The sequence below is a fragment of the Prionailurus viverrinus genome, chromosome B4 (assembly GCF_022837055.1).
Source record: "Prionailurus viverrinus isolate Anna chromosome B4, UM_Priviv_1.0, whole genome shotgun sequence".
In the NCBI taxonomy this organism is placed as follows: Eukaryota; Metazoa; Chordata; class Mammalia; order Carnivora; family Felidae; genus Prionailurus; species Prionailurus viverrinus.
The window spans coordinates 72,704,505-72,721,157 of NC_062567.1; the positions used below are offsets into that span (position 1 = coordinate 72,704,505).

Below are 16,653 nucleotides of genomic sequence, written 5' to 3' on the forward strand. Positions count from 1 at the left end.
CATAAGCATTGACTCAGAGACTTGACAAGATTTAAGAAGTTTTGGGTCTGTTGACTGGTTGGTTGTTTTGGTTTGACTAGTTTTTTTTAGTTTCTTCCCTTGCTCCATCTTTCTGCTAAACCTAGGATCTATTCCATTCTCAATTTAAATCTCTTTCTAGCTCTTTAAGAAGTCACTAGTATGCAAAAGATAAAAATATGTATCCAATACATTTGAAAATATTCTATTCCTTCTATGTGTGTATCCCCCATGTGACCAAAAAATGTGTGTCTGCATGATATAAGCCCAAAACCAGAGGGAAAGGTAAGACCAGGGAAGGAATACAAAAACCATGTGTTCTTGCTGCCATCTGCTAATGCGGCACATCATCTTTTTTTTTTAAATGTTTATTTATTTTGAGGAGGAGGGGCAGAGACAGAGGGAGAGAGAGAATCCAAAGCAGGCTCTGCACTATCAGTCCAGAGCCCAATGTGGGGCTCAATCTCACAAACTGTGAGATCATGACCTGAGCGAAAATCAAGAATCAGACCCTTAACCAACTGACCCACCCAGGTGCCCCTGGAATGTCATCTTTCTTAACTTCAAAAATGAGAAAACTCTCTATCATGTTGGGCTTTCTGGTTTCTTCCCCCTACCACACACACACACACACACACACACACCTACTTGGCTTCCATCTCCAACTTTAATCATGGTTCCATCTCAAACTCTGAGTGACAATATACCAATATTCCCTCAGTTAGGGAAGAACTCAGAGATTCCCTCTCTTATTTTAGCAATCATTTAAATGCCTCTTTCCCTAGACCAATCATTAATAATCAGATGCTTCAAGTTTTTTGTGGCAATTTATCATTGGAAAATTACTGTGATTAATTAATTTATTTATTCTTTTATTCATTCATTCTACAAATACTGATCAAGGTCTTCGTCTGTGTTTGGTGTTAGTGTAGTATTGTTAACGACTAAGAGAAGGAATCTTATTACAGGGTAGAAATGTCTAAATAACTGACATTAGGGGAGATAAATTGACCAAGTGACCTGTAGAGAGAAATAGGGCAGCAAGCCAAAAAAAAGGAAATATTCTCAGCTTCCAATAAACTGATTAGAGTCTGAGCACAGTTTGAAAATGGCTTTACGGGCGCCTGGGTGGCGCAGTCGGTTAAGCGTCCGACTTCAGCCAGGTCACGATCTCGCGGTCCGTGAGTTCGGGCCCCGCGTCAGGCTCTGGGCTGATGGCTCAGAGCCTGGAGCCTGTTTCCGATTCTGTGTCTCCCTCTCTCTCTGCCCATCCCCCGTTCATGCTCTGTCTCTCTCTGTCCCAAAAATAAATAAAAAACGTTGAAAAAAAATTTGAAAAAAAAAAAAAAAAAAAAGAAAAAAAAAAAAAGAAAATGGCTTTACTTGTGAGCACTCTGGACTCTGAAAATGGCTTTACCAATGGTCACCAGGCCACTTTTCCAAGGAAAAGGAATGGCTTCCGAGGGGAGTGGAATCTAGGTTAATTCAGATCTTTCTAGATTGTATCTCACATAGAATAAATGCTATAGATTTCTCATCAAAATTTCCAAATCTCATTTTCTTGGAAAGGGAATAACAGTATGAGATGAGGGGTTACTTCAGGAATGTGCATGACCTCAGAGTAGGACCACCTCCCCACTAAGTAATGGGTACTCCTCCCACCCCTCCAGAAGAGGTCACCTGGTGTGGTTCTGCTGTTGATGCTCAGCCAAGACTGTCAGTAAACAGCTCACTAATGACTGGAAGAGCCCTATGCTGCTCTCTGATACCGATATTTCTATCACTCAGGAAGGATTTGAGAAAGCACTATAGGATAGTAGACTATGGAAGGAGATTTGGAGTCAAGCAAACTTGGGTTCACATCATGACTCCATCATAATTGCCTTAAATAATTGACTTAATCCCACTGGGTCTCAGTTTCTCCTCTATATACAAGAGACAATAAGGGCTATCTTTAGTGCTTGCTGTGATGAATAAATAAATAAGCCAAGTATAGTGTGTGGTCCTAATAGGATCTTTGTTAAAGTTAACCTTCTTCTAGGGGTGCCTGAGTGGCTCAGTTGGTTAAATGGCCGACTTCGGCTCAGGTCATGATCTTGCAGTCTGTGAGTTCGAACCCCGCGTTAGGCTCTATGCTGACAGCTCAGAGCCTGGAGCCTGCTTTGGATTCTGTGTCTCCCTCTCTCTGCCCGTCCCCTGCTCATACTCTGCCTCTGTCTCTGTCTCTCTCAAAAATAAATAAACATTTAAAAAATTTAAAGTTAACCTTTTTCTCTTCTCTTGGGCCCAGATCTAGATGAGGAAGCAGTCCAGTGGTGATAGTGAAAACCAGACCACCTGGCTGATCCTGGTTGGCTTTGGGGAGCTGCAACACCTGGGCTTCCTCCCCTTCACCTTCTTTTTAGCCATCTATGTGGTAACAGTTGGGGGCAACGCCCTCATCGTGCTGGCTGTGGCCTCCAGTCGGACACTCCACACACCCATGTACTTCTTCCTCTGCCACTTTTCCTTGCTGGAGATTGGCTACACCTCCAACATCATGCCTCAGCTGCTGCAGAGCTTCCTGAAAGGGAGGGAGGCCATCTCACTGGTCAGCTGTCTGGTCCAGTTCTACATGTTTGCCTCGCTGGCTGCAGTTGAGTGCCTCCTGCTAACTGCTATGTCCTATGACCGTTACCTGGCCATCTGCCACCCGCTTCGCTACCCTGTCCTGATGAGCCCATGGTTGTGTGGCTGCCTGGCTGCTGGAGTCTGGGTCAGTGGATTTTCTTTCTCTGCCTTCACTCTGGCCCTGGCAGCCCCTCTGACCCTCTGCCCTGGCAACAGGGAGATCGACCACTACTTCTGTGACTTTGCTCCAGTTGTAGGGCTGTTCTGTGGAGATGTGGGGGTTATGTGGGCAGCTGGAGTGAGCATCTCAGGCTTTCTGACACTGGTCCCCTTCCTGTTGATTGTGGCATCCTATGCCTTCATCTTAAGGACTGTGCTGCAAATACCTTCAGGCCATGGTAGACAGAAAGCTTTCTCCACCTGTTCCTCCCACCTCAGTGTGGTCGGGGTGTATTATGGCACTCTCATTGTGGTCTATGTAGCCCCAACAGACCACATGGCCCCCTTGCTCCGAAAGGCCTTCTCTGTCCTCTACACTGTATTCACCCCTATGGTCAACCCCATTATTTACAGCCTCAAGAACCAAGAGGTAAAGGGGGCCCTTCATAGGCTCTGGGGACAGCTCATCCCAAGTGAGACCCCACTGAGGGGGAATAGGACAGCAAGCGACTTCTTCCTGGATTCCAGCTTAGCCCCCTCCTCAAAGTCTAGAGGACTAGAGACCACAGTGAAAAGATGAATATTGAGGGATTGAAAATAGATGTCTGACAAAATAACGTAACTTCATTTTTCCAGTTGGGATGGGGTAGGGATCAAAATCTCATGCCTTATACAGGGCCAAAATATTATAGACACTCCATAAATATTAGTTGACAAAAACGAACGAATGAATGAATATGGAAAAGAATGCAAGAAAGAGCAGAGAACAATACCAAGTGGGGAACATCTGCAAATTATTAATCTAAGATGGCAAGACTAAGGTTGGCAGATAGAAAAAGGAAGGGGTAGGGAGATGGTAATGAGGACCACAATTAACATCTCCTGACATGCTTCAAATGAAATCTCAGAAACAGAGATAGACTTGAGCATAAAGTCTATGGAGCAGTGATGTAGGTAGCGATGGTGCGAAAGCCAGTTCCCCTGCATCCAGACAAGGCATCCCCTTGGGAGAGGAGGAGTCAGCCATTCATACCTACAGCCCAAGAGGCCAACTGGGCCACTGCTCTGAGAGTTCCCATTAGTCCTCCTGTTGTTGATGTCAGACAGGTAGGAAGTAGGGAAAAGGAAGGAGACAATTAAATGAGAAAAGAAAGACATAAATTAAACTCAACAAGAGAATTCTGTAGTTTTCCCTCTATCAGAAAATCTTCGAAACCTCTTAAAAATGACACCAAAAAATTCTAATTTTTTTATTTGAATTGTATCAACATATTTCTCAAGGTATGGGATGTGGACCACCTGGTACCAGAATGATCTAGAGTAGCTGTTTACAAATGAAGACTTCTAGGCTCTTCATCAGACCTACAGAATCAGAATCTCTAGATGCGAGGCCCAGGGATCTGCATGTAACAAATGCCACAGGTGATTCTCAGTGTAGGGAAAGAGCATGGCTCTCAGGGGTGACAGGAATAATAGCAGGAAAAATGACCAAAAAAAAAAAGGAATATAGTTCCCAGTTCCTCATGGATGTCGAGAGATGCAACCCTGAGTGATGGGTACCAGATAGGGAGATGTACAGAATGTACAGGGCCAGCAAGAGGATCTGGAGGAAACCTGAGATAGCCAGCCCTGTCTGGGTGGAGTGGAAATACAGAGCAAGAAAAAACAAAGAGAAAATGTCCCTGCCTAGAAGGTTGCTTGGGAAGTGGTCAGAACCTAGGCTGTATATGAGTATTAAAAAATGTCTCTGTGATGTTTATTCTTTGCATTAAAGTCAAAAGTGAAATCCTGTGTTATAACAGTGTCTTGGAGGCCAGCACAGAATATACAGGATGCACATCAGGTTCCCCAAACAAAGAACCCAGCAGCTTCCTCAGGATGCATGCCTCATGCGCCCAGAGGGGTTCCTTCACCTTCTGTGTGAGAGGCATTGAGAACAGAGTCAACCTGGGTGTAGACCCAAGTTGGGAATTGTCGTGGAGGCACGGGGAGGTGTGGGTCCCAAGGCCTGCGTAAAGCATGTGGCTGCCTTTACAATATCATTTCCAGTGTTTTGACAAAGTTCCAAGCCCTTCTCCTCACCTCCCCCGCAACCATCACCTGACATCCCCTGCCACAAGCAGTCCTGTGCCTACTCCTGAAGCCAGAAATTCCTAACGTGTCACCATTTGAATAACTGGTCAAATGCACATAGTACTGTGGTAGAGGAAAGAGGCACGCCTATCTGTGTTGATCTGTGCTCTCCCTCATACCAGCTTCAGCAAATTACTGCACCTCTTTGAGCCTCAGATTTCCGATCCGTGATATGAAACCAATAATAAATACGACAGACACATACATACTTCACAGGGTTGTTGTGGCAATGAAACAAAATACATATAATAAAGTCCTCTATCTCTGTGTTTTACTTGGCCTGTGACACATTTTAACAAATATTAACATCCTCCCCTCACTCTCCCTTTCCTCAAGGGAAGTCAGGAGACACCCTGTCCCTTTGGGTCACATCACCGAGGACCAGCCCTTTCCTGGAGTGGAACCTGACTGCATAGACACATGAGGCACAGCTGTTCCTTCTCGTTACCTGGCATTAAAGGGTTGAGAATTCTGGGAGGACACCAGGTTATAAGAAAACTGGACCTAAATAGAAGAGAAACTCCAGAGGAGAGAGAAGGAAAGTAGAAAAGAAGAGAAGAGATGGGAGAGGAAGGAAGACAGGGAACAGGGAAATGACAAGATGGGAAGGGGAAGAGGAGAGACAATGGAAGGGAAAGTAAACAACAACAAGTGGAAGGGGTAAGAAAGGAAAGAAGTAGGAGAAGGAAAGGAGAAAGGAAGGGTTCCAGAAGCCATTCCCACATTCCTCCACTTGGACCACACGTTTCTGTTCCTAATGAAAAGGTAGGGGCACCTGGATGGCTCAGTCAGTTAATCATCAGACCGGATTTCAGCTCAGGTCTTGATCTCAGGGTGGTGAGTCCAGTCCCGGTGTTGGACCCTGTGCTGGGCGTGAAGACTGCTTTAAAAAAAAAAAAAAAAAAAAAAAAGGAAGCAGATTGGGTTTTTAATGGATTGCATTAAAATGTTTCAGTTATTAATAGGACTTCTGTTCAATATTGCACTGTAAGTCCATGCTTTGAGATACCTTACATAAAGCAAGCACACAAAAATAAATGAAAAAATGAAAAGGAAAAAGTGTAAAAGGCATATAATAGCTCAAAAACAAAATAGGGGTACCTGGGTGGCTCAGCCGGTTAAGCCTACTTCGGCTCAAGTCATGATCTCACGGTTTGTGGGTCCAAGCCCCATGTCAAGCTCTGTGCTGACAGCTAGGAACCAGGAGCCCGCTTCGGATTCTATGTCTCCCTCTTTCTCTGCCCCTCCTGCACTTGCGATCTGTCTGTCTCTCTCAAAATAATAAGTAAACATTAAAAAATAAATAGGTTTTAAAAATAAATTAAATAAATAAATAAATAAATATCTCCAGGGGCGCCTGGGTGGCTCCGTCAGTTGAGCATCCAACTTTGGCTCAGGTCATGGTCTCACAGTTTTGTGAGTTCGAGCCCAGCGTCCCTGTCAGCGCAAAACCTGCTTCAGACCCTCTGTTCCCCTCACTCTCTGCCCCTCCCCCTTGTGTGCCCTATTTCTCTCTCGAAACTAAAATAAGCTTTTTTTTTAATAAACAGATAAATAAATAAATAACACAAACTTTTCTTTAATTTAAATAAATAAATAAATAAAATCTCCATGGGCCACAAATATAAGGAAACTAATAAAAGCTGTGAGTAGGGCTGAAGCTGAAGACCTTATAGCAAGAGGCAGCTATAAGTTCAGCTCCTGCAGGTTAACAGAGACCAAAATTTCTCCACTTGCAGTAGCAACTGGAGCCAAAGTCACTCTAGAAAGGAGGGGCTGGGAACAGGGTCTCTTTTTATTAAAGAGAGATGGGAAAAACTGCTGCCTGCTCCTGTCTGAGGCAAAAGCTTATCCAGAGCACATCTGAGGAGGCGAGAGAGTACATAGCTTAATGACCAGGAATTGAGAGTGTGTACGTGTGTTCTCGCACTCAAAATGAGTCTGAGATCCAACATTATAAAAGACTTGGAAAAAACCTCAGTCCACAAAATGGCCAAAAAATCAGCAGTTGGAAGATAAATTTACACTAGAGAATATTAAAAAATCTCAAGTCTGAAAGACAAGTACCATATGATTTCACTCATATGTATAATCTAAGAAAAAAAAAAAAAAAGAACAAAAAACGCAGAAAGAGACCCATAAACACAGAAAACAAACTGATGGTTGCCAGAAGGGAGAGGAGTAGGGGAATGATCTCACAGTTTGTGGGTTGGCGCCCCCACATCAGGCTCACTGCTGTCAGTGCAGAGCCCACTTCAAACCCTCCATCCCCCTCTTTCTCTGCCCCTCCCCAGCTTGTGCACACACTCTCTCCCTCTCTCTCTCTCAAAAATAAATAAACATTAAGAAAAAAAAATTTTTAAAGAAAGTACTGATATAGTGATAATTCTTCCTTCACAATGTCTATCCATCTAACTGAAATCAAGGCCTTGTGCTCTAATAAAAATAATCAGCTTTTTTCTTTTTAAAAATTGTTTAATGTTTATTTTTCAGAAAGAGAGAGAGAGAGGAGAGGTGAGAGAGAAAGAGAGAAGGAGACACAGAATCTGCAGCAGGCTCCAAGCTCTGAGCTGTCAGCACAGGGCCCGATGCAGGGCTAGAACTCATGGACCGCGAGATCATGACCTGAGCCAAAGTCAGGCACTTAACTGACTGACCCACCCAGGCACCCCAGCTTTTTTCTAACCATGTGTATCTCCTCATAGTTCTGTTTCTCTAGAGAACACTGACTAATACAAGATGTTTGACAATCACTGATTACATAGATACTAGAGAGAATTCAAGTAGAGTTGGAGGTTTAGATCTGATGACTTCTTTCAGACACAGAGATATTATGAACATAGGTTCTAGTAGTCTCCTGTTCAACTTATAGTTTACTGATTGCTGATGCCAGAAGATCCTCAATTTCTCCAAACTCAGTGATGCCAATCATGGATTCCCCCCACTAGACTGACTAGGAAAATACCTTCAGCCAAGCACAGATAATGAGCCAAAGTTCAGCAAAGCACACAGGGACAACCCCCTCGGGGACATTCCAACAAAAGCACAAGGCTTGAAAATCATACTGGTGGGGCACTTGGGTGGTGCAGTCAGTTGAGCATCTGGCTCTTGATTTCAGCTCAGGTCATGATCCCAGAGTCAAGGGATCGAGCCCTGAGTCGGTTCCACGCTGAGCATGCAACCTGCTTGAGATTCTCTCTCTGTGTCCCTCTGCCCCTCTCTGACTTGCATTCTCTCAAAAAAGGAAAGCAAAGGCAAGGCAAGGCAAGGCAAGGCAAGGCACGGCAAGGCAAGGAAAAGAAAAAGAAAAAAAGAAAACCATACTTTTTCCTACCAACTCCCATCTCTCCCCATTTTACCTCCTCATGCATTTGCCCAAATACAGGACCCACCCCCACCAAAATGAGACTTTATTCCTGGTATTATTCTTGGTTACATCCCCTTCCCTGAAGTTCACCCTGGCAGGGCCAGTTTGGGGAATTAGCCTTGGGCAACCATATCCTTCCTGGCAGAGCTGCCAGCATTATTGCCCAATCAGAGACATCTTTGTGCCCGTAGGGTATAAGAGACAACAGCATCCTGGACATAGCAGACTGGGGTTCCACCAGCTACAGAAATGAGGTCCATTCTGATCATCTCCCTCCTCGGCTGCTTCTTTGCAGCATATGAGGCCAAAATCTTCTCCAAGTGTGAGCTGGCCCGCAAGCTGAAGGCAGAGGGAATGGATGGCTTCCACGGCTACAGCCTGGCAAACTGTGAGTATGAACCATCCATCATTCTATCTGCTCAAAGAGGCCTTCTTCCCCAACCAAACAATCTTTCCCTTTTCACCTTGTGATTTACTCATTTACCCATTTGCTCTCTTGCACTCCCCGAATGCTCCTCTTGTCTCCACCTCTGCTGCCTTGTCATTCCTATCAGGATCTCCATTTCTCTCTTTCCACCAGGGATTATTTGATCTGTAATAGATTTTCTTCTGCTGTTCCCCGAAATCACCTTCCCACCCAGTGCCCTTGAATACTTCCTTGGACCCATCCAGAAACTCACCTAACCACTTGCAAGTTTGCTCCCATCACCTTGGCTTTCATCTGCATCCTTTTTAGTCCAGGTCCCTGCAGCAGAGCTGGTGCTGCCTCCCACCCTCTCCCCTGCCCTTTTGTCCACCAAAAACTAACCTCCATCTGCTGAGTTTGTCTAAAGTCTGTTCTATCCGTGTCACAAGAGAGTTGGAAGGGAATTGTGAGAACAGAAGAGGAGACGATGACAAAGTGCAAGAAGGATTGAGAATCTTGGTCACCCATCCCATTAGGCACAACACATAAAGTTATTTCAATTTCCCTTGGATATCTTCATTTTTCTTCATGCCAAACATCCTTTCCTGTCTCCCTCTCAAGGATAGCTTTTTTGGGCTCCCTTTCTAGGATGCCCCTCCATTACTTCTCCACCTCTTCCCTTCCATATACCTGGGGATAGAAGGCAAAAAGTAAATATACAAGGCAAGAGTTAGATATTTGGCTGGGAGATGAGGCTGGAAATGTAGACTGGGAAACAGACTGTGATTGATTGATTATTGGGCATCCCAAATGCATTTATTTAACAAATTGTTATTACATACTTATCATGGGCTAATTATTGCTTAGGATGAGGAATACACAATGGATTATAAATATAAATCTAGGGGTGTCTGGGTAGCTCAGTCAGTTAAGTGTCTGACTCTTAATCTCAGCTCAGGTCTTGATCTCAGGGTCGTGATTTCAGGCCCCACGTTGGATTCCATGGTGGGTGTGAGCCTACTTAAAGTGTGTGTGTGTGTGTGTGTGTGTGTGTGTGTGTGTACACACATACATATAAATATAACATTGAGGACCTCATAGTCTCTTCATTTGAGTCTTAGGGGACTTTATGGCAGTTCTAGTACAGCAGAAGTTGTGTCTCATCACGAAACAATCCTCCTTTTCTAGCCACACCTTTTGTTCTCTCTGACACAGGGGTCTGCATGGCTGAGCATGAGAGTAACTTCAACACCCGGGCCTTCAATGGGAAAAATGACAATGGCAGCAGTGACTATGGGATCTTCCAGATCAACAGCAAGTGGTGGTGCAAAAATAACTCCTCCCCTTCAGCAAATGCCTGCAACACAATGTGCAGTAGTAAGGACACCTTCCCCTCTGAGGGCTGGGTGACATGGGGCAGGTGCACTGCTCCCTAACACCTGACCCTTGGCCAGTGCTGTAGAAGTTGAGGATAGGGAAGAAAGGGGCCCAAACAGTCTTCCACAGAGCTCTTCCTGCCAGAAAGGAGGAAGAAAGATACAATGACCTCTGACTAAGCCTCACCTTCCTGGGCTCCCATCCCTCAATACATGGCATCCTGTTCCTCGTACACACATGACTGTGTCACCCGTCCACGTACCCCACATAGCACTCTGAACACACTAAGTTTTTCCTGAAAACAGAGGTTCTCCCAGGACCCTCATGTATGCCCTGGGTGCCCTCCAGAAGGAACAATGCTCAGAGGCAGATTCAAAGCAAGGCAAGAAAACCCAGGCAAACAGAAGGCAAACCCACAGAAGAGCTCCAGAGATAGAGGGTTTCTGACTCCGGCTCCATTTCCTATAGGAATTCCTCTCAAAAACTCATTGATTAATGAAACAGGAAAAGGGGTTTTTCCCTCCCTGCTCAGCCACTTTTCCTTCTAGGGTTTCTGGATGACAACATCAGTGATGACATCGCCTGTGCCAAGAGGGTCGTGAAAGATCCTAATGGGATGTCTGCCTGGTAAGCAGAACATGCAGGGCAATGATGAGCCACGCTGCCAGGGATGGACCCAGACAGTATTCAGGATGCTGATAAAATAAGCAGCATCTCTGCCGTAGGATTCTCCCTGGGCTTTGTAGGGAGCTGAGACTCTTCTCCCGATGTGAAATGAGGCAGAGTAATACCGTGATGTGCTCACCCCATGCATCTCTGTGGCACATGTTCTTAGACGGGCAAACCCTCCCTATTGAGCCTCTCCCACAGTATAAACTGAGTCCAGACTGCAGACCCTACATCCCCTCTCAGCTGAGCCACTATACACTCCTGCCCCTGCCTCTGATCTATGCTGTATTTCTCTATTCTCAGGGTGGCCTGGGTAAGACACTGCAGAAACAAGGATTTGTCCAGATATCTAGCCAGTTGTAATCTGTGAGACTGTCATTGAATATGGCTCCTGGAGAAAGTGGCCAAGTTCTTGGAAACTCTGAATTTCTATCCCCCTTCCCCCATCTCTGCCTCCAAAATAAAAGTTACTCAAGTTCAGCTGTCTTAAGTATCATGTTTAAGGACTGGGTTATGATGAGACTTGCTACCTGCTATAGACAGCTGAAGATCCTCATCTCTCCAAGCCCATCACTGAAGTTCCCTGTATCTCCTCTGGAAAGCCAGTTAAGGAAAATCCTTTCCTGAGAACTGCTTGAGACTGAAACTGACAGTTGAATATAGCATTCTTGATGTAAGCTCTTATGAAATTCATTAGGTAGAGGTGGCTGATATTATTCTCCATCACCATGAAGGAGAGTTCAAGACGAAAGAGAAGAAAATTGTGGGAAACATTCAGTTTAGACATAGAGAAGGACTGGCAGAATGTCAGGATGATTATGTTGGCTAGGGTAAATGACTAAGCTGCTATAACAGAACCCCAAAAACATGGCATCCTCACAAAACAGTCCAAGGTGCATAGACAAGCTCCTTTGTCCCACCCAGACATTCAGAAATTCAGATTCCTTCCATCTTGCACTTCCACCACCCTTTAAAGCAGTGCTGCTCGAAGTGCAGTCCACAGACCAACAGCATCAACAATATCTGGATACTTGTTAAAAATGTAAATTCTTAGGGTGCCTGGGTGGCTCAGTCATTGAAGCATCCAACTCTTGATTTCAGCTCAGGTCATGATGTCCCGGTTTGTGAAATTTAGCCCCACATTAGGCTCTGAGCTGACAGTGTGAAGATTGCTTGTGATTCTTACACTACCTTTCTTTCTGGCTCTCCCCTGCCTGTGAAAGGGCTCTCTCCCTCTCTCAAAATAAATAAATAAAACTTTTTTTTAAAAAAAGCAAACTATTGGGCCCACAGTAGACCTACTGAATCACTGTTTTAATCTCTGTGGTTTTTAAATTTTTTTATTTTTATTTTTTGAGAGAGAGAGACAGAGAGTGCATGCAAGTGGGGGAGGGAGAAGGAGGGAGAGAATCTTAAACAGGCTCCATACTCAGCACAGAGCCCTACATGGGGCTCAATCTCACAACTGTGAGATAACGACCTGAGCCAAAATCAAGAGTCAGAAACTCAACCAACTGAGCTGCTCAGGCAGCTCATTAATCTGTTTTAATGAGCTCTCCAGATGTTACTTATGCATTAAAAAAGAAATTGAGAAGCACTGCCCTAGGGTATTGTCCTACAAGGACAAAGCTAGATTGAAGACACTCCATGCTCTAAATTGAGGATGGGGAGTAAGTTTGGAGAAACATACATGCAATGTTTTAAGGTCCAGGCCTGAAGGAGGCACATGTCACTTCCATTAATACTCCAAAGACAGAATATAATCACCAGCCATTCCCAGATGCAATGGGGCTTAGGAAACAGTACCAGCTAGACAGCCCGGGGCCTGTTAATAATACTATTATTACAGGAAAAAGGGGAAATGGATTTGGATGGACAACTAGTAGTTTCTGCCACAGTAATTAATAAATCATTAAGAAAGTAAATCACAATCACATTCCTATGGTATAAATGTTTTCATATAACAGTATTTTTGTGCCCCACCATCCGTTTACATATATCTTGTGGGCAAGGTTCTTCCACCTCTGGATAAAAACTCAGGCAGGTACCATGACTTTCATGGTCACCCTCAGATAATGAGAGCACACCAACTCTGTCCAAGGAATTTTCCCCTCCTCTCTCCAGCTCTTTTCTTGGCATCTCCAACATCTTTTATAGACTGTCAATGGAAGATTCAACTAAAGATGCAAAACAGATTCCCACAATCTCTTTTTTAAATATTTGTAGTCTCACGACCATCCAAGCACCCTGTCCCTTCCTGTACTAGAATGAATGGTTATTCCCAATTCCTTCCCCCCTCTGTCATGGGATATTCCAGAGCACTACAATGGACAGAGTACCCACCCACCACATGGATGTTGAACTTGGTCATGTGATTTGCTTTGCCAATAGAATGTTAGCTGATGTGACACAAGTAGAAACTAAAAATGTGATTTCATGGTTTCATCTGACCCCTTGTGCTCCTGTGATTGCCCGACAAGAGCATGCCCCAGGTACTCACTGTCCCCTCACCCCCACCTGGGGTCCAGAATGAAACATGTGGAACAGACTTAAAACCAGCCCAAATCCTGGTTCCTAGAGTCCCCTCCCCCTCCACTCAATCAAAAATCCACCAGACCCAGGAGCAGGAAAAAAAAAATGCTGTTATAAGCCACTGAGTTTTGAGGTAGTTTGAGACATAACAACAACAACAACAACAAACTAATACTCTTTCCCACCCTTGTGTCTTCTCAGAGTCATCCCCTTTACATGACCACCACAAATCCTACCCCTCACTTAGATTACCAGCAGGACTCTTTACTGTGAGGATACAGATGCTGTACTTCCCTTGATGGATTTGTATTAATTTAGTTAAAATATATTTACTGAGCCTTTACTTTGTGGTTAGTTGCTCTGAAAAGAGATTTAGATGAGGGCCTTGCCCTTTTCCATATTACAAACCCAGGGTGGAAATCTAAATTCCCTACCCAGAATAATCCAACCAGTAACTAATATAAATGGGCCCTCAATCAAAATCTAATATAGTTCCTTTCCTCTCCCTGAATAAACCAATGATGGGAGTGTATACATAGTTTTTGTAAATGTTGGTTAGGCATTTGTGAAACAAAAAAATTTTGTCTCCTCTGGGATGCTTATTTTTATTCACCCCTGAAAATGCAACAATGTTCTTTTTAATTCTATAAAAATCATCTGAAGAATAGCTGAGGCAATGTAAAGAAAAACAAAACCAGAAGACTCACACTACCAAATGTCAAGACCTATTACAAAATTATAGTAATTATGATAGCACGGTATGGGGGTACAGATAGGCAAATAGATTAGTGGGACAGAATGATGACTCTCACAAACCTGGCCAACTGATAGGACAAAGGTATTGCAGTGGGGAAAGGATGGTATTTTTAATAAATGGTGCTGAATCAACTGGTTATCCATATGGCTGCTCTTATTATCTTTTATTCATCTCAGAGCTCTCTGAGATCTCTGAGATTAGAAGAAGGAACAGACACACACTTCTAATCTCTGAGATTAGAAGAAGGAACAGACACACATCTATGATTCTAACCAGCTACGAACTTTTCCACTCATTTAATAAATAAATATTTAGGGACGCCTGGGTGGCTCAGTCGGTTGAGCGTCTGACTTCGGCTCAGGTCATGATCTCACCATTCATGAGTTCAAGTCCCACGTGGGGCTCTGTGCTGACAGCTCGGGAGCCTGGAACCTGCTTCAGATTCTGTCTCCCTCTCTCTCTGCCCCTCCCTGCTCATGCTCTGTCTGTCTGTCTCTCTCTCTCTCTCTCAAATAAACTTAAAAAAAAATTTTTTAATTTAAAAAAATAAACATTTAACAGAAAGCAACAGAAGAGGTAATAGTAGACTTTTTTCACCTTCCCAAGATCCAGATATAAACTGGACTTTGAAATATTTTGCCTCAGAGCTGCGGAATCAAACAAAACATTGGCCCTAAAACCTCATCCTTTCGTTTTGTTTTGTTTTTTTCCTTTTTGCTACACCAAAGGAAGCTGCACTGGAAAGAAAGGCAAGCAAACATTTCACCCCACAGCAGAGAAGATCCCAGGATAGAGAACACCCAGCCGTGGAGTTAGCAGAGTTCTTCTCTGGTGGGAAGAACTCATGCCACACACAATTAATGCTCTGATCTCGTACTGTATCATTTTACTCAAAACCAATAAGCTTCCTTTTCTCCAGAAAAAGCAGAATGAGTTTGTTGTTCACATTTTTAGAAATCCTTATTTGAGCAATATATTCAACCTTGCGGTTTGAAGGGAGGAAAAGAAAAGTTTGGACATCAGGGTTACAAATCCTCTCTGACAGGTATGGCCAAGAGTAGGAGAACATTGAACAGACATTTCACCAAAGAAGATACATGGATGGCAAATAAGCATCTGATGAAAAGATGACCAACGTCATTAATCACAAGTGTAAAGCTAACAAAAACAACGAGATACCACTATACACTCATTAGAATGGCTAAAATGGAAAAGACTGACCATACCAAGGGTTGTTGACGAGGATGCGGAGGAATAAACTCTCATGCACCACTAACGAGAATATAAAATGATAAAACCATTTTGGCAAACGACGTTTTAGTTTGATCCAGCCATCACACTCATGTGTTTACCCAAGAATAAAGGAAGTGTATGTGCATACAAATGCATGTACAAAAGTGTCCATAAATGCCTTATTTGTAAAAGCCAAATTCTGGAAATAAGCCAAATGTCCATCAACGTATAAGGAATAAAGAAATTGCAATATATCCATGTAAGGGGACACTACTCAGCAATAAAAAGGAGCTATTGATACACACAATGTGATTAAAGCTCAAAATAATTATGCTAAATGAAAGAAGTCAGGCCAAAAAAGAGTATATAATCCCATTTATACAAATTTATATAATTCCATTTATATAGAACTCTAGAAAGTGCAAACTAATCTATAGTGACAGAAAGCAGATCGGTGGTTGCTTTGGAAAGGGGATAGAAGGAATGTGGAGGAGGGGCACCTGGGTGGCTCAGCAGGTTAAGCATCTGACTTCAGCTCAGGTCAATATCTCATGGTTTGTAGGTTTGAGACTTGCATCGGAGTCTGCTTTGGATTCTGTCTCCCTCCCTCTCTGCCTCTCCTCTGCTAGCACTCTCTCTCTCAAAAATAAACATTAAAAAAAAAAAAAGGAAGAAATGTAGGGGAGACACTACACAAAGACCCAAAAATGTTTTCAGAGGAATGGATATGTTTATTATCTTTATTGTGATGAGTTTATTATTATTCATGAGTTTATACATATGTCAAAATGTATATTTTGGCAAATTGTATACTTTATGTATAGCTTATTCTATATCAATTATGCCTCAATAAAGCTGTTTTAAAAAAATTTTTTAACGTTTATTTATGTTTGAGACGGAGAGAGACAGAGCATGAACGGGGGAGGGTCAGAGAGAGGGAGACACAGAATCTGAAACAGGCTCCAGGCTCTGAGCTGTCAGCACAGAGCCCGACATGGGGCTCGAACTCACGGACTGCGAAATCATGACCTGAGCCAAAGTCGGCTGCTTAAACGACTGAGCCACCCAGGCGCCCCAAAGCTGTTTTAAAAAAGAGGGGTGCCTGGGTGCCTCAGTCGGTTAAGCCACTGCCTCTTGATTTAGGCTCAGGTCACGATCTTATCGTTCATGACTTTGAGCCCTGCGTTGGACAGTGACAGTGCACAGCCTGTTTGGGATTCTCTCTCTCTTCCCCTCTCTCTCTGCACTTCCACTGCTCTTGCACTCTCTCTCCCTCTCAAAATAAATAAATAAACTTTAAACAAAGAAAAGAAAAGAAAAACTGTTAAGAGTCTACCATAAGCAAGAATAAGATACAAATCTCAAAACTGCACTCTACCTCAAAGGAAAAAG

At 43.5% G+C, this 16,653-nt stretch overlaps 2 protein-coding genes across 2 annotated transcripts; both read left to right on the forward strand.

Moving 5' to 3' along the window:
* The first annotated feature begins 2,314 nt into the window (after positions 1-2,314).
* On the forward strand, positions 2,315-3,456 carry LOC125170606 (olfactory receptor 11A1-like). Its single transcript, XM_047867292.1, has one exon. It carries the CDS (start codon positions 2,315-2,317, stop codon positions 3,365-3,367), a length of 1,053 nt encoding a protein of 350 aa, XP_047723248.1. The 3' UTR covers positions 3,368-3,456.
* A 4,951-nt stretch (positions 3,457-8,407) lies between these two features.
* Positions 8,408-11,187, forward strand: LOC125169478 (lysozyme C, milk isozyme). The gene is made up of 4 exons (XM_047864860.1): positions 8,408-8,675; positions 9,909-10,070; positions 10,619-10,697; positions 11,043-11,187. The coding sequence occupies exons 1-4, from the start codon at positions 8,537-8,539 to the stop codon at positions 11,107-11,109; spliced, it is 447 nt and encodes a 148-aa protein (XP_047720816.1). The 5' UTR covers positions 8,408-8,536; the 3' UTR covers positions 11,110-11,187.
* The last annotated feature ends 5,466 nt before the right edge of the window (positions 11,188-16,653 follow it).

Bases quoted from the DNA above. Each gene is read 5' to 3' on its own strand.
- LOC125170606 (XM_047867292.1), top strand. From the start codon at position 2,315: ATGAGGAAGCAGTCCAGTGGTGATAGTGAAAACCAGACCACCTGGCTG.
- LOC125169478 (XM_047864860.1), top strand. From the start codon at position 8,537: ATGAGGTCCATTCTGATCATCTCCCTCCTCGGCTGCTTCTTTGCAGCA. The intron at 8,676-9,908 runs GTGAGTATGAAC...TCTCTGACACAG, and splicing joins CGGCTACAGCCTGGCAAACT to GGGTCTGCATGGCTGAGCAT. The intron at 10,698-11,042 runs GTAAGCAGAACA...CTCTATTCTCAG, and splicing joins CCTAATGGGATGTCTGCCTG to GGTGGCCTGGGTAAGACACT.